At 43.2% G+C, this 26,605-nt stretch overlaps 1 protein-coding gene across 4 annotated transcripts in view; it reads left to right on the top strand.

Moving 5' to 3' along the window:
- Nucleotides 1-202: 202 nt before the first annotated feature.
- prdm4 (PR domain containing 4) overlaps nucleotides 203-26,605 on the top strand; it is a 37,755-nt gene continuing 11,352 nt past the window's right edge. The window contains exons 1-10 of one of the 4 annotated variants that reach the window (XM_068050721.1): nucleotides 203-250; nucleotides 1,429-1,495; nucleotides 2,124-2,254; nucleotides 6,428-6,613; nucleotides 14,328-15,125; nucleotides 16,851-17,000; nucleotides 17,774-17,892; nucleotides 21,388-21,473; nucleotides 23,828-23,955; nucleotides 24,966-25,232. In XM_068050721.1, coding sequence (XP_067906822.1) covers nucleotides 2,125-2,254; nucleotides 6,428-6,613; nucleotides 14,328-15,125; nucleotides 16,851-17,000; nucleotides 17,774-17,892; nucleotides 21,388-21,473; nucleotides 23,828-23,955; nucleotides 24,966-25,232 — 1,864 coding nt within the window. In that variant the 5' untranslated portion in view covers nucleotides 203-250; nucleotides 1,429-1,495; nucleotide 2,124. Of the gene's footprint in view, nucleotides 1,058-1,428; nucleotides 1,496-2,123; nucleotides 2,255-6,427; nucleotides 6,614-14,327; nucleotides 15,126-16,850; nucleotides 17,001-17,773; nucleotides 17,893-21,387; nucleotides 21,474-23,827; nucleotides 23,956-24,965; nucleotides 25,233-26,605 lie in introns of all 4 variants that reach the window. The other 3 variants (XM_068050719.1, XM_068050720.1, XM_068050722.1) reach the window with 3 other exon arrangements.

The raw sequence follows: 26,605 nt of genomic DNA on the forward strand, positions 1-26,605 counted from the left end.
TCATTTGCACAGCGCCTGGCTGTTCTTTGTGCAGCGCTTCTGGCTACTTTAAGTGCTACGGATGTTAACTCGCTGGGGGCTTTCTATACAGTGACTACACTGCAAATATCGTTCATTGGAAACCAAGCACTTTGGAAGTCCTGAGGATGTGATTTCTGGGAATGAGCAGCTGAGGGCGCAGTGGGGCTAGCGCAGGCGCAGTGCGGCTCTGTGAGGGTAGTGGTGGATGTGCGGCTGCGTGCGCTGTCAGGTCCGTGACAAATATTCGATACAAAAAGGCAACAAGAAGGAGCAAAGTAACAGACCCGGGATAGTGGGACAGCCTGGTAGGATAACATTATCCAGGCCTGTCCCGGGCAGGCAGTAGTCTGGCTCCCAGCAAGTGTTGGAATCAGTGAGGCCGGGGGTTCCATCTGGGCCAAGGAGTGAACATCATTCTCCCAGATTGACCCATTACTAACCCGGGTAAACATTGTTTATCACTCTGATTGATGTAGCAACAAGTCCAGCCCTGTCTCTGTTACTGTGCAATATTTATACTGGCCCGGGCTGCCACTGCACAGGTGCTTTCTGTATTAGCTTTGCACGCCTGCACCAACTCTGTGCCCGGCCTGCACCAACTCTGTGCCTGGCCCTTGCCCACACCAACTCTGTGCCCGCACCAACTCTGTGCCCGACGCGTGCCTGGACCAACTCTGTGCCCAGCCCGTGTCTGAACCAACTCTGTGCCCGACGCGTGCCTGCACCAATTCTGTGCCCAGCCTGTGTCTGAACCAACTCTGTGCCTGGCCTGTGCCTGCACCAATTCTGTGCCTGGCCCGTGCCTGCACCAACTCTACCAGGCTTGTGCCTGCACCAGTTCTCTGCCTGGCCTGTGCCTGCACCAACTCTGTGCCCGGCCCATGTCTGCACTGCATAAAGCCTGCATCTTATAAGGCTAAGTGGCTGGGTTGGATTTGTCCTGTTTTTTGTTGGCAGGATATCTGTCTGCACACCATTTGTATGCTCCACAGACTGAGCACCTGTGATAAAGGACCTGTATATATTAATGGATTTGGTAGGTGTATCCTTGTACTTTGTGTTTGTGCTTACCTTTGTACTGAGTTCCTGTTGGGTATTTAATGGGTTTTGTTGGTGTGTGCTGGTTGAGTTTGTACTTGGTAAGCATGTCTGTATATTGAGAGAGTCTGTGCAGGTGTGTGACCTTGGTAGGTTTCAGTAGGATAAATTTGTGCTGGGTCTCGGCTATAGAATTGTATTCTGTTTAGGTCTGTGCTTTACTGGTATTAGTATTGGGGGGGGGGGAATCATGTAAGGTCTGGTGTGAGTAGATATGTACGGGGTGGATTTGTGTTGTAACAGGGCTGGATCTGGATGTACTGAGGTCCATATATTGTCTATACCCTGATATTCTCTTGCTTTCCACAGTGGGAACAGATGGATATTTCAGCAGTGAAAACGTTCTGGAGTAGGATAAACCAGGAGACTCTTTCAGGTAAATTCCTGCTTTTATCTTGGAATCGTGTGATTACTGTTTGAGGGAACCAATTTATTTTCCCTTAAGATGCAATACCAGAATATTTCTGTTTGTTATATAGTAAGGAGGTGATTAAGAAAGGAAGAACTTGTGGTATGACAATGGGTGAAAGAGTGGGATGTTTTATAAAAGCCATGGAATTTGAGCATGGTACTAGTTTAGTGCAGTAAACTCATTTGGCCCTAGTCTCTGACCCAGCAGTGAAGTAAGTTAGTGCTGTTCAGAGGCACAGAATGAGGATCATTACAATACAGGACATTGGATTTTCCAGAGAATACATAAAAATCGGACCTCTGATTCAGTAAGTGAATGGTCAGATTTGCAATGTAGGAGCAGAAGGCTTGTTCCCTGTTGGAGTTGAGAGGCAGAGGTGGCCATATACAATGCTACATTTGGCAGTAAATCCCATTGAAAGTATTGGTTGATGCCTTTCCTTTAATGGAAGGAAATGCCTTGTGTTATACTGTCTGTACTTGGTTCCTGCATAATTTTATTGAAATAAACTGCTTGTGAGAAAATGCTAGACCTGCAGTTAATCTCAGTCCACAGTCACTGATTAATAACATGTACGTTGCGTATTTTTCAGCATGAATGACATCAACCTGAGCCCTGTAGGGATGGATCAACTGAGTGCTTCATCTGTTAGCAGCACCTTACCTGTTACAGGAAGTCACCTGGGCATGGGTTCACCCACCCACAACCCTCTCCCAGCTCCAGGTATGAGAATTCAGATTGCAATACCTAATATTCTCTGCTAGCTATCAGCCAGCAGACTGCACATTCCACGTTGACTAGTCACCCAGCAAACTCTTGAGTGCCAGTTGCATTTTCTTTTCTTTGGATTACCACTTCTTGCAAGTGTCTCCTGTTGCTTTGTGGTTTATCTTTCTCAATGTACATACCTCGTTGAATGAGTAACTTTGTAGCTCCTTGCTGTAATTAGCAAGCCTGCCCACCCCCACTCCCACTCCGACCCCCCACTCCCACCCCCGGTCCCACTCTCATCCCCACCCCTACACCTACCAGCTCCAAATTGGAAATTTTGTAGATGATCAACACAGAATCACTTTAACCCTCTTGGATGCTTCAATTGAACCTGCCTCCATCAGACTGTCAGGTTTCACTGAAATTTTGTGTGTCTTTTTGAGCCTTTTATTGGGATTGTAACAGTTTTGTCTGTAGAATCAGTAATTTTATTTGCATTTGGATTAGGCTTTTAATGAAGCTTCAGCTGAAGTTTATAAGATCTCTCAATGCTTTTTTTCTCAAGAGATCTTGGTGTCCAAATTCATTTTGCTTCTGTATTACTTTAGAATTCGAGTGCAGATTTTATTATGTGAATGTCTCTGAAGCTCTGCCATACTGTATTAGTGGGGCCAAAGAACTATATAAATCCAGACAGTTATTTATTCAATTTAAAATTAAAAGGTTAGGTGGCCCCATCACCTAACAATGTATTTCTGGGCATGGTGTGAAATGTGTATCTTTGTCACAAATTGGTAGACCAACAATCTATCTGAAATCCATTTCAGCAATTTATTGGGAAGCTCTTTGAGAATTGCAAGAGTTGCCACAGCTGGAGTTGCAAAATGGTCACTTTAAAAATATCACTATCCAAGGACTGGGTTTGAGGCTAGTAACACAGTTTAAGAATCTCATTTGGCTTTGGTGGGAGGTTTTTGTGGGTGGTTGCGGCCGTTGGGTATAAAATTCTCTCAGATCTCTGGGACTTGAGAACTGCCTAGTTAATTTAGCCCAGGGACCAGTGGGCATGTGAGATAAAGCCTGGCTTGGGTATAAAATTAAAACCCAACCCGACCCCGACCCATGCCCGAGTCCTTTCATTTTTTTAAATGCCCGACCCGAAAATAACAAACATATTGTTGAAACAGAAAAAAATTGTAGTTTGAAACGAAAACAATACGAAACAAAACAGTACAGTACAACCTGACTGACCCAAGCCTGGATGCTGGACGCAGAATACAGACCTGATCCAACCCAAACCCGACACATGTAGTCGGGTTTGGGTCAGGTAGCCAGGCTTTAATATGAGAGGTAACAACAATAATTTCTTGTATTTATATAGCGACCCAAGGTACTTCACAGGAGCATTATAAAGCAAAATCTGACACTGAGCCACTTGAAGGGCTATTAGGGCAGATGACCAAAATTTTAATCAAAGAGGTAGGTTTTAAGAGGTGTCTTATAGCAGGAAATAGAGGTAAAGAGACAGAGTAGTTTAGGGAGGGAATTCCACAGTTTCGTGCCTAGGCAGCTAAAGGCACGGCCACCAATGGTGGGGATGCTCAAGAGACCAGAATTAGAGGAGTGTAAATATCTTGGACGATTCTGGGGCTGGAGAAGATTACAGAGATAGGGATGGGGCCAGGCTATAGAGGGATTTGAAACAAGCATAAGAATTTTTAAATCGAGGCATTGCTTAACTGGGAGCCAATGTAAGTCAGTGAAGACAGGGGCGATGGGTGAACTGGACTTTGTGCAAGTTAGGCCAGGCATAGAGTTTTGGATGGCCTCAAGTCTACGGAGGATAGAACTTGGGAGACCAGCCAGGAGTGTATTGTTGCAAGTCTAAAGGTAACAAAGGCATGGATGAAGGTTTCAGCAGCAGCAGATGAGTTGACATGGGGTGAAGTTGGATAATGTTAAGGGGATAGAAATAGGCAGTCTTAGTGATGGACAGATGTGTGGTCAGAAGCTTATCTTGGGGTCAAATTTAACACCAAGATTTCGAACGATCTGGTTCAGCCTCAGACTGTTGCTAGGGAGAGGGATGGAATTTGTGGCTAGGGAGTGGAGTTTGTGGCGGGTACCGAAGACAGTGGCTTTGGTCTTCCCAATATTTAGTCCAGATGGATGGCAATGGGGAGGCATTGGCCGTGCCAAAGGCTGCATACAGTTCGAGAAAGACAAGGAGGGATAGTTTACCTTTTCCACAGTCACATAGGATGCCATTTGTGATTTTGTTAAGTTTTGTTTCAATACTATGACCAGAGCAGAAACCTGATTGAAGGAATTCAAACATGGAGTTCTGTAAAAGATGGGCATGGATTTGGGAGGCGACAACACGTTCAAGAACTTCGTCAAGGAAGTGGAGATTGGAGAGGAGGCTTTCGTTTGCAAAGATGGAGGGAGTGATGATGGCAGATTTGAAGGAGAGGGGGATATACCTGAGGAGAGGGAATTGTTAGCAATAACAGCAAACATAGAGCCAGGCAGGAAAATTGGGTGGTCAGCAGTTTCGTGGAATAGGGTCGAGGAAGCAGAAGGTGAGTGTCATGGACAAGATGAGTTCAGAGAGGAGATAGGAGAGAAACTAGAGGAAGATGCAAGTTCAGGGCTAGGGCAGGGAGGAACATTAGAGGAAGTTTGGCCTGATGGGCTAGGGGAAGGGAGGGAAGTGGCAGAGGCAACTGATCGGATGATCTCAATCTTAGTAGGAAAGAAGTCCATGAGGTCCATATGTTTGTTGTTGGAGGTGAGGGTGAAGGAGACAGTGGAGAGGGGTTTCAGAAGATGGTTTGCTGTTGAGAAAAATCAGGGGTTATCTTTGCATTTCAGGATAATCGTAGAATAATGAGCAGTTTTAGCAGAGGAGAGCAGGACCCAGTAATGTTTTTACGTGATCCAGCCAATCTGGTGATGAATGACTAAACAGTTGTCTGCCATATTCTTTTAAAGTTTGCGACATTTGGACTTAAGGGAGCGGAGATGAGAACCATAGCGGGGAAATGGCCACGGTGAGAAAGGGGATTAGTTTTAATGGGGACATCAAAGGTGGAGGTGAGGGTGTGGTTGAGCTGATCAATAGGTGCAGGCATGTTGTGGTGAATGGAGAACATGAGGCTAGACAATTGGGATTTTGAAAGTGCATATGTAAGTGAATTTGGGGATAGTTTTTTCCAGGGGCAGAGACAGGGAAGTAGGGTTGAGGGGGGAAAGTGGGAGTGGGTGGAGAGCAATACAATGAAGTGTCTGATACATTGGAAGTGGCGAGGGAAGATGAAGGGGGTACGCATGAGTATAGGTTAGGGAGTTTATATGAAGGGAGATATTACAAGAGGCTATAAGGGTAGTGAACTTGGAGGAGAGAAAGCATGATGAATTGAGATGGAGGTTGAAATGACAAGGATGAGAAGAGGCTAAAGGTGGAAAACAGTGAAGATAATCTCAGTGAGAGACTTGGCATGGTATTTGAGTAGGCTGCAGAGAACAAAGATTTTAAATGAGTGGCAAGAGGAGTGGAATAAGGTGGTATACTTAAGATAAAGTGCCAGAGGAGTAAGGGGGCAGACCAAGGTGTGATTGGGTAATAAGAGTAAGTGATAAGTGAAGGGTAAACTACATTTGAAGAAATACAGACGACTAATCTGGATGTCGGTAGGTAATTTGATTTTCTCGGATTTCACAAATTATCAAGTTTTGATGTATTTGTAACCAGGATGCTTTGCCTTCTGAGTAATTTTAGTGCTAGGATTTGCTGAAAGATTCATGCAATGTCACATTGCTGCAAATAATTCATATGGTGTGAAATCATAATCAGGGTCACTGATATGCATTAACTGAACATGTCAGTTTCAGTTCTTTCTTTGTAATGTAGGATTCAGCAGTCTTACCGGCATTTCAGGATCTAATTCTGTGATTCCGGCCTCCTTTCCATCAAAACCATAAATTGGCAGTCTTGATGATAGTGTACTATTGCAGTTATTGTGCATTTACAATGCACAAGAATAATGTTTTATTTGGTCATTGGAGGGGTTAGCAGTTAGCTTGCGCTTATTCAAGCAAAGCGTACTGTGTTATGCAGTATGTTTGGGAGCGTTTAGTACATGTTTGCTTATTTTAATTCATTTCTTGGTGTTTAAACTGCAGGAATGCCAGTGGCAATACCGAACCTTAGTCCTTCCTTAGGCTCTCTCCCATCTGCCCTTTCATTAATGCTTCCAATGAGCATTGGAGAACGTGGAGTAATGTGCAGCATTCCGGAGCGAAATTATACTTTACCCCCTCCTCCATATCCACACTTGGAGAACAGTTACTTTCGGCACATTCTGCCAGGTAAGTAAAGACCTGACAACGGAAGGAAAACATTTAGTGTTTGCTTTCTTCTAAACTTGATATCCTGCAAAAAATGTACTGTGTGTTCCAACAATTGCCAGACATATAGTGCTTCCCAGTGCCTCTTGTCTATCAGTCCTGCTCCCCCATGTACCCCTTGTTCCTCCATGTGCCTCTCGTCTGTCTGCCATGTTTCCTTGTACTATTGTTTGTCTCTGTTACCTCCTCTGTTAGCCTTTCATCTGTCATTACTGCTGCCTACACGTTCCCTTCATCTGTCTGTGCTGCCTTCTCTGCACTGCTGTTCTTCGGCACTTAGAGAGTATATTCTCATTTCTTTCCCTTTCAGATGGTGACTGACTTGCATTTTCATCATTTTCTGCTGTAATTCCAATACCTTGACTAGCTTTTCCTACTCATCATGTTTTTATGATCTAATATCTTCTCATGTAAACACTCTTCAATAGCTGCAGCCCTTTTTGTTACTGTTGATAGTTATTATTTTGTCTTCAATTCCTAGTCTCTAAGCTAAACACAATTCCTCCACTAGAAGAACAAGCAGACTACCTGCTCCTGTGTCTCACCAATACTATTGTATAACTGGCCACCATGAGGGCTGTGACAGCAGCCTAACAGGACCTCCCTTCCTGCAGGGAAAGGCCTGGATTCCACAGGCCACATCTGTATGATGGTAGTGCTGATATTGAGAATACACTGCCAAGAGATAGTTAAGTGCCGACCTGTGTTATATCTCTGCGCATTTGAAAACTCTAGCAAGCTGGGTCATTGGTCTTTGTTATATGTGATGTTATTTTTCTCCAACAATATATTTAAGTAGCTGCAAAATACTTTCTTACTTTGGGCACATGAACAACAAAAAATTCAAATCTTTTTCCACTTCATATGTCCATGTTTCCAGATGCGAAATTCTGTTCCCCCCGCCCCAAGAAATGGTGATACTTTTTTTTTATTCATTCAGGGATGTGGGTGTCGCTGGCTAGACCAGCATTTATTGTCCATCCCTAATTGCCCTTGAGAAGGTGGTGGCGAGCTGCCTTCTTGAACCGCTGCAGTCCATTTGGGGTAGGTACACCCACAGTGCTGTTAGGAAGGGAGTTCCAGGATTTTGACCCAGCGACAGTGAAGGAACGGCGATATAGTTCCAAGTCAGGATGGTGTGTGACTTGGAGGGGAACTTGCAGGTGGTGGTGTTCCCATGCATTTGCTGCCCTTGTCCTTCTAGTTGGTAGAGGTCGCGGGTTTGGAAGGTGCTGTCTAAGGAGCCTTGGTGCATTGCTGCAGTGCATCTTGTAGATGGTACACACTGCTGCCACTGTGCGTCGGTGCTGGAGGGAGTGAATGTTTGTAGATGGGGTGCCAATCAAGCGGGCTGCTTTGTCCTGGATGGTGTCGAGCTTCTTGAGTGTTGTTGGAGCTGCACCCATCCAGGCAAGTGGAGCGTATTCCATCACATTCCTGACTTGTGCCGTGTAGATGGTGGACAGGCTTTGGGGAGTCAGGAGGTGAGTTACTCGCCTCAGGATTCCTAGCCTCTGACCAGCTCTTGTAGCCACGGTATTTATATGGCTACTCCAGTTCAGTTTCTGGTCAATGGTAGCCCCTAGGATGTTGATAGTGGGGGATTCAGCGATGGTAATGCTGTTGAATGTCAAGGGGAGACGGTTAGATTCTCTCTTGTTGGAGATGGTCATTGCCTGGCACTTGTGTGGCGCGAATGTTACTTGCCACTTATCAGCCCAAGTCTGGATATTGTCCAGGTCTTGCTGCATTTCTACACGGACTGCTTTAGTATCTGAGGAGTCACGAATAGTGCTGAACATTGTGCAATCATCAGCGAACATCCCCACTTCTGACCTTATGATTGAAGGAAGGTCATTGATGAAACAGCTGAAGATGGTTGGGCCTAGGACACTACCCTGAGGAACTCCTGCAGTGATGTCCTGGAGCTCAGATGATTGACCTCCAACAACCACAACCATCTTCCTTTACGCTAGGTATGACTCCAGCCAGTGGAGGGTTTTTCCCCTGATTCCCATTGACCTCAGTTTTGCTAGGGCTCCTTGATGCCATACTCGGTCAAATGCTGCCTTGATGTCAAGGGCCGTCACTCTCCTCTCACCTCTTGAGTTCAGCTCTTTTGTCCGTGTTTGAACCAAGGCTGTAATGAGGTCAGGAGCTGAGTGGCCCTGGTGGAACCCAAACTGAGCGTCACTGAGCAGGTTATTGCTAAGCAAGTGCTGCTTGATGGCACTGTTGATGACACCTTCCATCACTTTACTGATGATTGAGAGTAGGCTGATGGGGCGGTAATTGGCCGGATTGGACTTGTCCTGCTTTTTGTGTACAGGACATACCTGGGCAATTTTCCACATTGCAGGGTAGATGCCAGTGTTGTATCTGTACTGTACAACAGCTTGGCTAGGGGCGCGGCAAGTTTTGGAGCACAGGTCTTCAGTACTGTTGCCGGAATATTGTCAGAACCAATAGCTTTTGCAGTATCCAGTGCCTTCAGTCGTTTCTTGATATCACGCGGAGTGCATCGAATTGGCTGCAGTCTGGCATCTGTGATGCTGGGGACTTCAGGAGGAGGCCGAGATGGATCATCAACTTGGCACTCCTGGGTGAAGATTGTTGAAAATGCTTCAGCCTTATCTTTCACATTGATGTGCTGGGCTCCCCCATCATTGAGGATGGGGATATTTGTGGAGCCACCTCCTCCAGTTAGTTGTTTAATTGTCCACCACCATTCACGGCTGCATATGGCAGGACTGCAGAGCTTAGATCTGATCTGTTGGTTATGGGATCGCTTTGCTCTGTCTATCGCATGCTGCTTACGCAGTTTGGCACGCAGATAGTCCTGTGTTGTAGCTTCACCAGGTTGACACCTCATTTTGAGGTATGCCTTGTGCTGCTCCTGGCATGCTCTCCTGCACCCTTCATTGAATCAGGGTTGGTCTCCTGGCTTGGTGGTAATGGTAGAGTGGGGGATATGCCACGCCATGAGGTTACAGATTGTGGTTGAGTACAATTCTGCTGCTGCTGATGGCCCACAGCGCCTCATGGATGCCCAGTTTTGCATTGCTAGATCTTTTCAAAATCTATCCCATTTGGCACGGTGGTAGTGCCACACAACACGATGGACGGTATCCTCAATGTGAAGGCGGGACTTCGTCTCCACAAGGACTGTGCAGTGGTCACTCCTACCAATACAGTCATGGACAGATGCATCTGCGGCAGGCAGATTGGTGAGGACGAGGTCAAGTAGGTTTTCCTTCTTGTTGGTTCCCTCACCACCTGCCGCATACCCAGTCTAGCAACTGTGTCCTTTGGGACTCGGCCAGCTCAGTCAGTAGTGGTGCTACTGAGCCACTCTTGGTGATGGACATTGAAGTCCCCCACCCAGAGTACATTTTGTGTCCTTGCCACCCTCGGTGCTTCCTCCAAGTGGTGTTCAACATGGAGGAGTACTGAGTCATCAGCTGAGGGAGGGCAGTAGGTGGTAATCAGCAGGAGGTTACCTTGCCCATGTTTGACCTGATGCCATGAGACTTCATGGGGTTCGGAGTCGATGTTGAGGACTCCCAGGGCAACACCCTCCCTACTGTATACCACTGTGGGACAAGACATACCTGGGGATGGTGATGGCAGTGACTGGGATATTGTCTGTAAGGTATGATTCCGTGAGTATGACTATGTCAGGCTGTTGCTTGACTAGTCTTTGGGACAGCTCTCCCAACTTTGGCACAAGCCCCCAGATGTTAGTAAGGAGGACTTTGCAGGGTGGACAGAGCTGGGTTTGCCGTTGTCATTTCCGGTGCCTAGGTCGATGCCGTGTGGTCCGTCCAGTTTCATTCCTTTTTATTGACTTCGTAGCGGTTAGGTACAACTGAGTTGCTTTCTCGGCCGTTTCCGAGGGCACGTAAGAGTTAACCACATTGCTGTGGGTCTGGAGTCACATGTAGGCCAGACCAGGTAAGGACAGCAGATTTCCTTCCCTAAAGGACATTAGTGAACCAGATGTGTTTTTACAACAATCGACAGTGGTTTCATGGCCATCATTAGACAAGCTTTTAATTCCAGATTTATTAATTAAATTCAAATTCCACCTTCTGCTGTGGTGGGATTCGAACCCATGTCCCCAGAGAAATACCCTGGGTCTCTGGGTTACTAGTCCAGTGATACCACTACGCCACTGCGTCTCCCTGTTCTGTTCATTATTCTTCATTATTGATGCTTGGTATAAGAGTGCTGAATGCTGCTGGAGTACACAGAATGTGAAGAAGGGAGTTTGGTGAGTGAGGGAGTTCAGTGAAGAGGGGACTATAAGTTAATTAAGAAAAATAAATTTGATTTAATTAACACAATAAAAATGGCAGGACAGGTGATGTGTTGTGGTTGCAGTATGTGGGAGCTCCTGGATGCCACAGCAATCTATGGCAGCCATGTCTGTCGTAAGTGTCTGCAGCTGAGGAGCTTCAGCTCAGAGTAGATGAGCTGGAGGTCGAGCTGCAGACATTGCAATGCATCAGGGAGGAAGAAAGTTACCTGGACACTTTGATCCAGAAGGCAGTCACACCCCTTAGGATAGGGTCATTTGATTTGGTCAGTGGTCAGCGACAGGAGGATGTGACTGCATGACAGGCAGGTAAGGAGATCGCTAAGGTGGCAGTGGAGCAGCCTCAGCCCTTGCAATTGAACAACAAGTTCAAGATTCTTGCAGCTTGTATGGACAAGAGCGAGGGCTGTCGTGTGATGAGTAGACTGACCATGGCACCATGGTACAGGAAGTCATTCAAGTGGGGAGAGTTAAAAGGAATGTAGTGGTAGCAGAGGACAGTATAGTCAGGGGGATAGACACTGTTCTGTGCATCCGAGAGAGTCCAGAAGGCTGTATTGCCTGCCCGGTGCTAGGGTTAGGGACATCAGCTCAGGGCTGGAGAGGAATGTGCAGTCGTGGGGAGGTGGGGGATGGGAGGGAGGATCCATTGGTCGTGGTCCATGTAGATACCAGCGACATAGATAGGACTAGAAAAGAGGTTGTGCATAAGGAGTTTGAGGAGCTAGGTACTAAATTAAAAAGCAGAACCTCAAAGGTAATAATCTCTGGATTATTACCTGAACCGCGTGCAAATTGGCAGAGGGCAAATAAGATTCAAGAGTTGAATGTGTGGCTCAAAGACGGGTGTGGGAGAAGTTGGTTCCGATTCGTGAGGCACTGGCACCAATACTGGGGAAAGTGTACCGTTGGCACAGACTTCACCTGAACCATGCTGGGATCAGTGTTCTAGCGAGTCGTATAACACGTGAAGTAGAGTGGGCTTTAAACTAAATAGAAGGGGTAAGGGATCATGTAGGGGAAGATTGAGTAAATTAAAGGGAAATGACAAGGCAATAGATCAAGGTAGCAATAAAGGTAATGATGATCAGAGTATGGCAGGAAGGGGCAGTGATTGCAAAAATAGTTAAAAAAAACTGAATTAAGGGCTCTGTATCTGAATGCCTGCAGCATTCGAAATAAAACAGATGAATTGTCAGCTCAAATAGAAATTCATATGTATGACCTGATAGCCATTACAGAGACATGACTACAAGGAAACCAAAGCTAGGACCTGAATATCCAAGAGTGCGTGACATTCAGGAAGGACAGGAAGCTGGGAAAAGGTGGTGTGGTAACTGTGTTATTTAAAGAGGGTATTAGTACTGTAGTGAGAGATAACCTTAGTTCTAAAGATCAAGACGTAGAATCAGTTTGGGTGGAACTAAGAAACAGCAAGGGGCAGAAAACATTGGTTGTAGTTGTTTATAGGCCACCAAACAACAGTGGTAATGTAAATCACAGTATAAATCAGGTAATTAGAGGTGCATGTAACAAAGGTAATAAAGTAATCATGGGGGTTTTCAATCTATATATACACTAGGTAAACTTTATTAGTACTAATGTTGTAGAGGACGAATTCTTGGAATATATGCGAGATGGTTTTCTAGAGCAGTACGTTGAGGAACCAACACGGGAATGGGCTATTTTAGTTCTAGTATTGTGCAATGAAAAAGGGCTAATTAATAATCATGTTATAAAGGAGCCTTTAGGAAAGAGTGACCATAATATGATAGCATTTTACATTAAGTTTGAAAGTGATATAGTTCAATCAGAAACTAGGGTCTTAAATCTAACTGAGGTATGAGGCGCAAATTGACTGGTGGATTGGGAAACTAAGTTAAAAGGTATGACAGTAGACAGGCAATGGCTAACATTTAAAGAACTACTACATAGTTTACAACAAAAATACCTTCCTTTAATGCACAAAAACCCAGCAAGGAAAGTGTTCCAATCGTGGCTAACGAAAGAAATCAAAGATTGAATTGGAGCAAAGGAAGAGGTGTATAAAGTTGCCAAAAAAAAGGAAAGCCTGAGCATTGGGAGCATTTCAGAACTCTGCAAAGGAGGACCAAGAAAAAGATTAAGAAAGGGAAAATAGAATATGAGAGTAAACCAGTGAGAAACATAAAAACGGACTGTAAAATCTTCTATAGGTATGTAACAAGGAAAAGATTAGCAAAGACAAATGTGGGTCCATTACAAACGGAGTCAGGAGAATTTATAGTGGGGAATAAGGAAATGGCAGAGAAACTAAACAAATACTTCATGTCTGTCTTCATGGAGGAAAATACTAAGAACCTCCCAAAAATAATGGAGAATCAAGGGACTAGTGTAAACGAGGAACTGCAAGATATTAATATCAGTAAAAAAGGTATTAAAGAAATGAATGGGGCCAAAAGTAGATAAATCCCCTGGATCTGATGAGCTACATCCCAGAGTGTTGAAAGAGGTGGCTGTAGAGATAGTAGATGCATTGGTGGTCATCTTTCGAAATTCTTTAGTAGGAAAAACAGAAGTACAGAGTATTTCTTAAATGGTGAGAGGCTGGGAAGTGTTGAATTTCAAAGGTGTGGTTGTTCATGAAGTCACTGGAAGCTAACATGCAGGTCCAGCAAGCAATTAAGAAGACAAATGGTATGTTGGCCTTCATTACAGGAGGATTTGAGTATAGGAGTAAAGATGTCTTACTACAATTCGAGACCGCACCTAGAGTATTGTGTTCAGTTTTGGCCTCCTTAGCTAAGGAAAGATATACTTGCCATAGAGGGGTTCACCAAACTAATTCCTGGGATGGAGGGCTTTTCCTATGAGGAAAAATTTAATAGACTGGGCTTTTATTCTCTGGAGTTTAGAAGAATAAGATGTGATCATATTCAAACATACAAAATTCTTACAGGGCTCAACAAGGTTGATGCAGGAAGGATGTTACCCCTGGCTGGGAAGTCCAGAACCAGGGACACAGGCTCAGAATAAGGGGCAGGCCATTTAGGAGTGAGATGAGGAGGGATTTCTTCACTCAGAGGGTGGCGAGTCTTTGGAATTCTCTTCCCTAGAAGGCTGTGGCAGCTCAGTCGTTGGGTATGTTCAAGACTGCGATCGATGGATTTCTACATATTAAAAATATCAAGGGATATGGGAATAGTGCAGGAAAATGGTGTTGAAGTAGAAGATCGGCCATGATCTCATTGAATGGTGGAGCGGGCTCGAAGGGCTGAATGGCCTACTCCTGCTGGTATATTCTTAAAAATGGCTTGATCTGAAATAAAAGTAACGTTTATCACTTTGTCATTGATTTAAATTTGTTATTTCCTGCAGGTATTTTGTCTTACTTGGCTGACAGACCACCTCCCCAATACATCCATTCCAGTGCAATCAGTGTGGATGGTAGCTCTGCACTGCCTGTTTCTAGCAACCCACACACCCTTGATCATTATGAACCTAGCGGTGGAGTGGGCTTAGAGTCCAGCATCGTCTCCATAGACGCGAGACAAGTAGGCACTCAACACTCCCAGAATCTGCATCAGAGTAACAACCAGGAAGTCCCATTAGATGCTAACATCTCCATGGAAACAGTTTCTAGAGTTAATAGTCCCATCTCTACGGAAGGGATGAGTGAAGACTTGACCATGAATGGGGTCACAGGAGAGCCCCAAACATTGCCCTCTGGCTCCAGAAATCATGAAACGATAACTGTGGACTCAGTGGGGAATAATTTGGAAGCAGAGGCGGTAGTAGGGCAGAATACAGTGATTCCAATTCATGCTACCTCAATGGACTTGCCAGTTGTCATAGAACCAGAACCAATGACTGGTCGTGTAAGTAATATGCCGGAGAATTCTTTGAGTGACTCCATCCATGCTGCTGCGATGAACTCAAACTCGGTAGGAGTGGCTCTTTCTTCCTCTCACTCATTGCCTTCACTTGAGGCAGTGCCTCTTCATGGGTCCAGTGTGGGACTGGACACCGTCTCTGTTTCCACCATTACAACAGAGGTCTCCATGAGTACCAATCAGGTTGACGGGTCCTCAGAAAACCTTTCATTTGTGTCAGGATCTCTGCAGATGGAGGACTCCAGTTCCAACAAAGAGAACCTCACAGATTCTTTTACAATTTGTAAGTAATATTGTTTATTAACATCACTGTTTGTAGGATGAAATATTTATTAACCCTTGAGTCTTGAAGACTGAAATGCCTTTTTTTAACAACATCTGCCTGACTGATATACTCTAAAGTTTTATGGATGAAAGCATGGTAAAGTAGTTCATTTGAGCAGGTTTCTCATGTCAGCTTAGCCCCGTGGTAACGCTGTTGCCGCTGACTCAGAAGGTCTTGGGTTGACCTGCAGGGTTTTGAGGAACATCATATAAGGCTTGTTAGTGCTGAGACAATGCTGAATTGTCAAAGGTGACATCTTTTGGATGATCTGCGAAACTGAGGTCCCATCTGCCTGTTGAGGTGTATGTGAAAGATCCCATGGCCCTATTAGAAATCGGGTAGATGTTCTGATCAACAATCATCCCTCTACATACACCAACAAAACAGATTAACTGATTATTTATCTCATTGGCTGCTGCATTTGCCTACAGTACAATAGTGAGAACAGTTTTAAAGTAGTTCATTGACTGTGAAGCACTTTGGGATTTTCTGAGGACATGAAAGGTGCCATATTTTTCTTCTGTTTCATCAGTTTTCTGCGTTTCCCACCTCCTCTGGTGTTGACTCATGTGGTTCACTGGATGCAGCGTGTCACCCATTTCCAAATTATATGTGAACTTTTAATCTCACCTCATGCCTCACCCAACTTCCATAAGTTTTCAAGATGTTATGGTTGGGGAAGGTAGGTAGTGTTAATAATATACGCATCAAAAAATGTTTTTCTTTTTGCTGTTCAAGCGAGGAACATCTTGGATCCAGCTGCAATATAAAGCTCCTTCTGCATTGTCCAAACACAATACCTTTTAATTCCTGACTCAGAAGAGACTCCCTAATAACATTTACATGTTACACACCAGCCATCTTTTTGGCCTCTCATTGATCATTTTGTTTTGAATTATGAAGTATCTACTGTCAGATTGAAACTGCCAAAACTTTCCAGGAATGGATATTTTCATCCGATTAGCCTAGGCTGGATTCCAACATAGTTGACAAAGGCGACGGTATTGTTGAACCCACAACACCAGTCAGTCTTAATATTTTTGTTGTAATATAGATGATAGTTGAAATCACACATATTTGTTTTCCTTTTATTCTAGCATTTACATTGGTGGAGTTGATCCTTTGATGGTTTGTTTTATTTCAACTTCAAGAAATCTGAAATCTGTCAGTTTTTATAGTTAGTCCAGTAGCCAACACTGTGATGTTCTCAGTAACTGTCACAGTTTGGCAACTCATAGTCATAGTACCCATGTCCTCTTCCTTGCCTGGCAATCTTGCTTTAAATTTGGGTGTGTTTAATCAACGACAGCAAATATTTTCTAATGATACTGAAGCTGCTTGGGTCTTAGGAGAGTGAGCTAACCACACCATTCTTCTGCATTTAGTTTTGCTGGCCTTCTGTAAACTGGCCGCACTGTGGAAATCGCCATTTTGCTCAAGCGCCGGCTGGTTGTGACATTTTGACAACCACCAAGCAGCAGCCTGTTCACTGGCTCTAGGCGGTTAGAAAAACCCTGTTTAACAAGTTGACCTTTCTGGCCTAAAAAAAACAGGTGCATTTATCTTGATGGCTGTACCAGATCTGGGAGCTGGCAGCCAAAGACTAATGTAAAAGCAGCTTTAACAGCCACTGATGAAAATGTGCCATTGTTGATATTGAAGTTTGTTTTTTCTGTCCTTCAGGGTGTACTCTGTGTGACCGAGCTTACCCTGCTGACTGTCCGGAACATGGAGCGGTAACTTTCATTCCGGACACACCGGTCAACAGCCGAGCCAGACTGTCAATTCCTAGACAGCTTAATCTCAGGCAGTCCATCACAGGAGAAGATGTTGGTAAGCTGGAGGTTTTATTTCATTATATGTTCTACCTATTTATAAAAAAGGAGGAGGTTGTCCTTTTAAAGATTCTTTGGAGAACTTTCTGAGAATTCCTGGAACAGCCTGTGCTAAAAATTCATTGTATTGGCTGTTGTGGAACAAATTAAACTGTATTAGACGTGCTGTCTGCTGTGATGTCAATCTTTACCATGTGCTTTTGTCAAGCTGTTTATTTTAATAGAGGTATTTTTTTTTAAATTTTAGTGAAGATTGTACACACATCTTCCAAAATGTATAATGTTAAAATGTATCCTCTGTAGCTACCTCCAACATGCTCCAAATCTGGCTGTTACCCTCTGTAGCATACTCCAAACCAATCAACTCCAAACCTCGCTGTTTTACACTTTCTCCATCCAAATCACCCAAACCCAGCTGCTCCCTCCTTCCACCCTGCCCCATATTCATTTAATCTGTGCTTTCCCCAGCACCCACTAACCCATTTGGTGATTCCTCCTCGCTCTACATCCCTTTCACTCAGCCAACCTGCGCCTCACCCCAGCACCAACAGAAACATCTACTGGCAACATTAATAGCGTTTGATCAATGAGATCGTCCCCTAACCAAGTCTTTTCACTGAGACCGCCCCAGCCCCAGTCGCTGGGTCTCTTCGCTGAGACCGCCCCAGCCCCAGTCGCTGGGTCTCTTCGCTGAGACCACCCCAGCCCCAGTCGCTGGGTCTCTTCGCTGAGACTGCCTCAGCTGCACTGACTGTGTGTGATCTCTGGCAGGTGTGTGGAGTCAAGAATCAATTCCTGTACGTACCTGTTTTGGACCTCTGATTGGAGAACAGATTAACTCGATGGAAGTTGCTGATTGGTTAAACAAAAGTAGCACTACTATCTGGAAGGTCAGTATGACTGAAATATAGCATATAATCAAACCTTATACTTGATGTTCTTGATAGTATCTTAAAACTGTAACACTAAAAGACAGTAGAGTGTGCGTGGGTAAGTGGAGGGTGCACAATAACTTCTGTAACACATTCTTGTCCAATATGTTAGCCACTGGCACATATAACTAATTGGAAATGCAGATGTAACCAATTGAATTCATGATTAGTAAATATAGTAAAATAAGTAGTCGGCACTGTCACTGGGCATGTGACCTCAGTACTTGTATAAGCAAGGCATATGCATGTGTTCTTTACCTTACGCACTCGATGAATTGGCGAGGAAAGAGGGTCAAAGAAATCAGGGAGTGATAGTTGACCCAACATTGACTATGTCGAGTCATTGCAGAGCAGTGATTAGCAAAGGAAACAGAATGCTCAGGTCTGTTGCCAGATTAGCAGAATGCAAGTCTGAGACAGTCATCTTGAAGCTCTGTTGTAAGAACATAAGAATTAGGAGCAGGAGTAGGCCATTCATCCGCTCGAGCCTGCTCTGCCATTCAATAAGATCATGGTTGATCTGGTGGTCTCAACTCCACTTTCCTGCCTGCCCCCCATAATCCTTGACTCCCTTGTAGGTCAGAAGTCTGTCAAACTCAGCCTTGAATATATTCAGTGACCCAGCCTCCACTGCTCTCTGGGGCAGAGAATTCCAAAGATTAACAACACTCTCTGAGAGAAGAAATTCCTCCTCATCTCTGACTTAAATGGAAGACCCCCAATTCTGAAACTGTGCCCTCTAGTTCTAGATTCCCCACAAGGAGAAACATTCAGCATCTACCCTGTAAAGCCCCCTCAGAATCTTATATGTTTCAATAAGATCACCTTTCATTCTTCTAAACTCCAATGAGTATAGGCCCAACCTGGTCAAACTTCCCTGATCAGACATTCTCTTCATCCCAGGAATCAACCTAGTGAGCCTTCTCTGAACTGCCTCCAATGCAAGTATAACCCTCCTTAAGTAAGGAGACCAAAACTATACACAATATTGTAGATGTGGTCTCACCAACACCCTGTACAGTTGTAGCAAGATACTCCATCCCCCTTGCAATAAAGTTCAACATTCCATTTGCATTTCTAATTACTTGTACCTGCATGCTAACTTTTTGTGGTACACGTACACAGACACCGAGGTCTCTCTGTACCACTGCATTCTCTAGTCCCTCTCCATTTATATAATATTCTGCTTTTCTATTCTTCCACCCACACAAAGTGGATAAGTTCACATTTTCCAACATTATACTCCACCTGCCAATTTAATTTCCCACTCACTTAACCTGTCTATATCCTTTTGCACATTCTTTATGTCCTCCTCACAACTTGCTTTCCCAACTATCTTTGTACCATCAGCAAAGTTGGCTACAATACACTCTGTCCCTTCATTTTAGTCATTAATATAGATTGTAAATCATTGAGCCCCACCACTGATTGTATTATGATTTTCTAAATGTCCTGCTACTACTTCCTGAATAATGTATTCCAGCATTTTCTCAATGACAGATGTTAGGCTAACTGGTCTATAGGTTCCTGCTTTCTGTCTCCCTCCTTTCTTGAATAGAGGCATTATATTTGTGGTTTGCAATCTGCTGGGACCTTTTCAGAATCCTGGGAATTTTGGGAGATCACAACCAATACACCTACTTTCTCTACTGCCGCTTCTTTTAAGACCCTAGATGCAGACCATCGGGTTCAGGGGACTTGTCAGCCTTTAGCCTCATTAGTTTTCCTAGTCTCATTTCTCTAGTGATAGTGATTGTTTTAAGTTCCTCCCTCCCTTTTGCCCCCTATTTTTCTACTATTATTGGGATGCTTCGAGTGTTTTCTACTGTGAAGACAGATACAAAATACTTGTTCAAAGTCTCTGCCATTTCCTTGTTTCCCCATTATTAATTCCCCAGTCTCATCTTGTAAGGGACCAATGCTTACTTTAGTTCTCTTTCTTTTTATATACTTGTAGAGCTCTTACACTCCGTTTTAATATTTCCTGCTAGTTTACTCTTATACTATAATTTCTCCCTTTTTTAAAGTCATCCTTTGCTGGTTTCTAAACTTTTCCCAATCTTCTGGCCTACCACTAATCTCCGCAGCAGTGTATGCCTTTTCTTTCAATTTGATACCATCCTTAACTTCTTTAGTTAGCCACAGATGGTTCACCCTTCTCAGTCTTTTTTTCTCAATGGAATATTTCTTTTTTGAGAGTTATGAAATATTTCCTTAAATGTTTACCACTGCTTATCTACCATATTACCTTTTAACCTATTTTCCCAGTCCACTTTAGCCAACTCTGTCTTCACACCCTTATAATTGTCTTTATTTAATTTTAAGACACTAGTTTCAGACCCAAGTTTCTCATCCTCAAACTGAATGAAATTCTGTCATGTTATGATCACTCTTCCCTAGAAGATCCTTTACTATGAGATCATTAATCCTGTCTTGTCACACATTGCCAGGTCTAACATAGCCTGTTCCTTGGTTGGTTCCACAGTTCCTAGAAACTATCCTAAATACACTCCTAAACTCATCCTCAAGGCTACCTTTACCAATTTAATTTGTCCAATCTATATGAAGATTAAAATTGCCCAGATTATTGTAATGCCTTTCTTACAAGAATAAGTGCACAACAATTATCAGCCACTATTTTAATTTTCTTGGCTTGATAAAGCTCTTTTTGCATTCTGTCCTGAAATACAGATAATAGCATGATTTTCTGAAACTAACCACTGGACAACTGGCACACCAACATGTGCTAATGTAGACCTAGTACTCTTGTCAGACCAACAGCATGAGTACGGAATTCATTCATGAACTGAGGCACAAGGGAAACAAAAAGGGCCATAAAGCTAATCCCAGAGGACAGAGGTGTGTGGAAAGATTAGAAAAATATAGATCTTCATCCTTGAGAGGAAATGAGTGTGGACCATATGGAGGTGTATAAGATAATAATGGAATAGGAAAGGTTAACCCAGAGCACTACTTAAAGTTAAAACATGACTGCTGGAGAGGGGATTTGGGTACAACTGACAGAAAGCAAGATCCAGCTTGATGTCTGGAAGCACTTAATATAAAGAGTGATATCTCGAATGGTCAGTTCGGTACAAAGGTTTGTTCACTTAAATGCTGTGATGGAGTGGGGGAGTATCATAAGCTTCTTAAGGGGCTCTAAGACATCTAGACAAGAATGAGCTATGTGGACTGAAAGGCCTTCGTCATCTGCACTTAGCTTTCTCACTGTATATAGTGTAGTGCTCTTTGTTGGCAAATCGAGCACTGCAATACTGTGATATATTTTATGAATCTGTATTTGACTGATCTGAGTCTGGAATCATGTTTTGTACTTATAGCGCCCAATTTTTAAAATTCTGATTCAATTTTATCTTAGTGAAAGAGTGCGCAGCTGAGAAATAGCCCCTGAACATTCTGCCAGTGGTGTAATTCTATTTGTTTTTAATCCAGATATTTCGTAATTATGTACTGGAGTTCCTAATAGTGACAGCAGATGAGAACATCTGTAACTGGATGATGTTTGTGCGCAGAGCTAGGTGAGTCAATTTCCACTAGATGTATGGAATATAGGGGGGTGAGCAATGCGGATCACACAAAGGATAAAATACTGGTTGCTGCCAGGCTACAGCATGCTGATGCAGAACTCGAGAGTTCAATTATTCCTGCTTGTCCCTTAAATTAGATAAAAATTGTGGAAAATGTTCCATTCTTAACCTTCCCTATTAGTGAAATCTTGGAATAAAAAATCTGTTGTTTTTAAAAAATGGTGTTTCTGGGTGGCCTGGGATAACATCCTCGAACGTGACACCTAGGTGATGAGATGTTTATTTTTTAATATCATGTTACTGAATGCTTTGGAAAAGTGCCAATTCCAGTAGTGCAGGTTAGGGCATCACCTAAACTGGAAAGAGTAACAGAGAATATGGTAAAACAAGAAGCAGTGGTTAAGTGATGCAAAAACAGATTCAGGTGGTAAGGAGAGACTATACATCTACTCTTGATAATTTTTAGTACACATATAATCCGATGTCAATGATGAGCATAAAAGTCCAATTAACATTTGCCACTAAATCTACCATTGCAGCAATTTGTGGCCCATTAAGTACAAAAAACCCTAAGTTTACATCAGACTCTCTGTATGGTGAAAAGTCTATCCAATAGGATTGGAGACTGAGTAGCATGGTTGCTTATCAGACTGACATTTTACTTCTGAGTCACATTGAAAATCAGATTGAATGGGATAAATGTTTACCCTCTCATAAGCTATAAAGGTCTTAAGTGAAGTAAGTTTGGGGCAGTTTCAGCTCCATCTCTGGTGAATGATTTATGCGGGGTAATGGAAAAATACTGGCATGAAGGGATTGCTCTTTCGATGCTCTGGTTAAGCCTTGTGAGACTGTGTAGATGGAGTTCTTTCCGACCTATACTCACTCCAAGTGTGCACGATTGTGCACTGTAGAGTACCTCTTGTATTTAACTCGTGCTTTAATTGGGCTGAGCGTATTTGATGGGCCTTGGTAGAGGAGGCTTCAGGTGCACCTGAGCTTTGAATGCTTGACACTGATGCTGGGAACAGAAAATATTCTACTCCCAGTGCATGTGTGTATATATATATATATATATATATATATCCTTTGCCAATATAGTCTGAAATTATTGCTCATTATCTTTATGCATAATCCTGTATAATTTGCTGACACTTGCATACCTCTTTCAGAATGTTTTAAATAATTTGTCACTATTATTGTTGTTCCATTCTCCCTTTTATTTCTCCTCTTTCATGTGATGCAGTCACTATGTATGAGCACCAGTTGGTTGATTGGCCTAGTGGGTGACATCTCTAATCCTGCTGACAGAATTGTTCTGGGATCTTTGACTTTGTGAATTTTAATTTTTTTTTTAATTTATTTTTATTCATTGTATGTCTTGGCTCAGTGTTAGAAGTTCAGGGCTCACTGCAGGTTTTGAGCATGTAATCTAATCTGGAAGTGCTGTATTCTGTTTGAGAATTTAAACTGAAGTTTAATATGCTCAATATGCCAACTAAATGATAAAAAATATTTCTCCTCTCTGTAAAATTTCACAGTTGCACGGAGTAAAGAGATATTCTGGAGAACAATGTTCGCTTTAACTTCTGTTTGCTGTGCGCAGTTGGCTTGGTGCATTCCGCAGTCCCTTTGAGATTGATAGGCGGCCCCGCATGCGTGCATCTTAAAGGGAGCATGGCTTGTGCGCAGCCTGTTTGTTCCCTGCGCAACACATGCCCAACTGCTGTGCAGTCTTGCACCCACACAGCATAGAGGAAATATTGCTGGAGAATCAGATTGCCACTTAACATTCGCCCCCAATAATGGACAATCCTTACACAGGTCCTCGAAATCCATTGTCTGATTAATCGAGTATATGTTGTAAGTCTTGTCTTGCAACAACATTTAACATCAATACTTGTAACCATGCAACTTGCTCTCTGCCACTGGATTCCTTTTGAAATCAAAGCGAGGGAAATACAGGGAACCATGTTTTCAGATCTGCATATGCCCAGAAATACGAATAGCATTTGTAATAAACTTAACATTTTCCTTCAAGGTGACTTGATCAAGATTAACAGTTGCTTGAGTGGGGGAAGGCAGGTGCATGTTCCACATTCTCATGGCACAGGGCATAGGAAGCCTGTTTGAGGAGGTTAGGTTCATCTTGTTTCCACCTCCTAGGTTTCTCTCACTGTCACATCTCTGAGCCTTCTGCCAATGTGCTAGTCAAAGGGCTGTAGATTCATGGCTCCTCATCCTGCTAGTGCCATGAAAACACAGAAGTGTCACATGGTGAATTGTGGAGGGGTTTTAATAATGAAACCTTTTTAGTCGGTTTACAACTGTTACATTTCCTGTAGGACTCGGGAGGAGCAAAACCTGGTGGCCTATCCTCACAATGGGAAGATTTATTTTTGTACATCCAGGGAGGTCCCTCCTGACCATGAGCTACTTTTTTACTATACCAGGGACTATGCAAGGCAACTTGGTAAGTAGAACTGGGTCGGTCTTGCCATTCACTTCTTTTAGATTTCTAATAATTACTCTGGATGGTTCAGGAAGCAATAGCTAAACCTCAAGTATTTCTGCAGCCATTAGCTTATCCCAACCCAAAATGAATTTTTAATATCATGCTTAAATAGTGGTAGTTATTACCAATGCTCCTTAACAGGGCTGAAATGTCTCCATTAGATACCCTATTGGGCTTCTGAGCACAGTGTAATGGGACTGCATGGACATGGTTATATACCTGGGTATCCAGCATGCAAGTGTTGTAGGAGTCAGGTGTAATTTTTCTGCAATACTAGTCAAAGACCTGTATGTATAGAAACCCAGGGGCCTGATTTCAAAATCTCTAGATCAGAGACTGAAATCAGAGAAAAAGTGTGTCTCTTTTTGAAATATTTATTGTCTATTTCTTTCTCTGATTTTTCTTCATTGTGCCTCTTTTCCCCTCTCCTCTTCATTATCTTTTGACTCAATTCATACAAAAGCTGGGAAATTCAATGTAGTAAGGATTGCAACCCGAAACACAATCATGGATGTTAATGTTTGTTATGGACATTCACTGTATGTAGCCACAAAATTTGGCATCTCTGGGAGTTAGAAGTTGGCATTATGTCTTCAAAGTTTTGATTTTCTTTGAAACATTTACTTGAGCAGTCGAGTTATCTGTTATACAATTTCTGATCATGTATATTGCTGTATAAATAGCGATCCCGGTTCTATATGCTGTACTCCCTCATGGAAATTCAGATCGGGGGAGGGACTGGGGTGGTACCTGGAGTTATGTTACCTCCTCTTTCACTGGTTCCAGGATATATTGGCAGCCCTAATTGACAGTTAAGAGTAAAAAGAAAATTCTTTTCTTTCCCCCTTCCCTAACCAAGATTACAAAAACATTTATTCTGTATTTGGTTCTGTACCAGACCATGATATAATGCATCCACCAACTGAGAGGAGTGGAATGTGTACGTATGTGAATTTATTTTGTTGAAGGAGTTCCTGAGCATCCAGACGTGCACATGTGTCATTGCGGGAAGGCGTATGGCACATACAGTGAGCTGAAGTCGCACCTGAGCAGCCATGGACAGAGCCGGGAAAGGAAGTGGAAGTGCTCAATCTGTGCAAGAGCATTCACCACCTCCACCAAATTGAACGTTCACACGATGGGGCACATGGGGATGAAACCACACAAGTGTGAGTTCTGTAGCAAAGCATTCAGTGACCCCAGCAACCTGCGAACTCACCTCAGAATCCACACAGGTAGGCATTCGCTGCTTCTCTTCCTGCTGAATTTACTGCTGCGAAACACAACCTATCAGAGACAAACAATACGCTAAACATTTTTTCCTGCAATTTTCCCTGTGTATCCAGAACGATGAAAATACAGAAAGAAAAAGTGCATTTGTTCTGATATAAAAGCAAAATACTGTGGATGCTGGAAATCTGAAATAAAAACAAGAAATGCTGGAACCACTCAGCAGGTCTGGCAGCATCTGTGGAAAGAGAAGCAGAGTTAACGTTTCTGGTCTGTGACCCTTCATCGGAACTGACAAATATTAGAAAAGTCACAGGTTATAAGCAAGTGAGGTGGGGGTGGGGCAAGAGATAACAAAGGAGGTCTAGATTGGACCAGGCCACATAGCTGACCAAAAGGTCACGGAGCAAAGGCAAACAATATGTTAATGGTGTGTTGAAAGACAAAGCAATAGTACAGATTAGCTGTAAATACACTGATATTTGATTGAACTTTTTTTTTTAATCCAGTACTTCGTGAAACTAGTGACCTTCCATCTGTGGTCCCATTCATTAACACTTCACAGCTGGGAAATATCTGCCTTTCATGCATAGATGAGTTCTAAACCCACTCTAGTTAAGACAGATATTACTAGGAATCAGTTGCCAATCAGCTGTTGGGGAGGGTTTAAACTAGTTTGGCAGGGAGATGGGGACCTGAGGGTAGACTCAGCTGGGACAAAATCAGAAATGAAAATGGAAGGCAGAAAATTAATGGATGAGTCTGGAAGACAGAGGAAACGAGGGTTAGAAAACAAAAAAGAGTTTGGCAGTGCTCAAGGGTTTCTATTTCAATGCAAGGAGTACAGCAAATAAAGCAGATGAACTGAGGGCACAGATAGACACGTGGCTGCATGATATCATAGCTATTACAGAAACATGGCTTAAGGAGGGACAGGAATGGCAGCTCAATGTTCCTGGTTACAGGGTTTCAGATGCGATTGGGAAGGGGATAAGAAAGGAGGGGGAGTGGCACTTTTGGTCAAAGAAACTATTACAGCTGTGAGGAGGGATGATATGTTGAAAGGTTCATCAAATGAGGTCATATGGATTGAGCTAAGGAACAAAAAAGGGGCAATCACACTGCTGGGAGTGTACTATAGACCCTCGAACAGTCAAAGGGGGATAGAGAGCAGATATGTAGGGAAAGCTCTGAAGTGCAAGAACAATAGGGCAGTAATTAATAGGGGATTTTAATTACCACATTATTAACTGGGATAGTTTTAGTGTGAAAGGAATTGAGGGAGCTAAATTCTTGAGGGGTATTCAGGAGAACTTTTTTGCCCAGTATGTAGCAAGTCCAACAAGAGAGTGCGCAGTTTTAGACTTAGTTTTAGGAA

Source organism: Heterodontus francisci, chromosome 18 (genome assembly GCF_036365525.1).
Source record: "Heterodontus francisci isolate sHetFra1 chromosome 18, sHetFra1.hap1, whole genome shotgun sequence".
Taxonomy (NCBI): Eukaryota; Metazoa; Chordata; class Chondrichthyes; order Heterodontiformes; family Heterodontidae; genus Heterodontus; species Heterodontus francisci.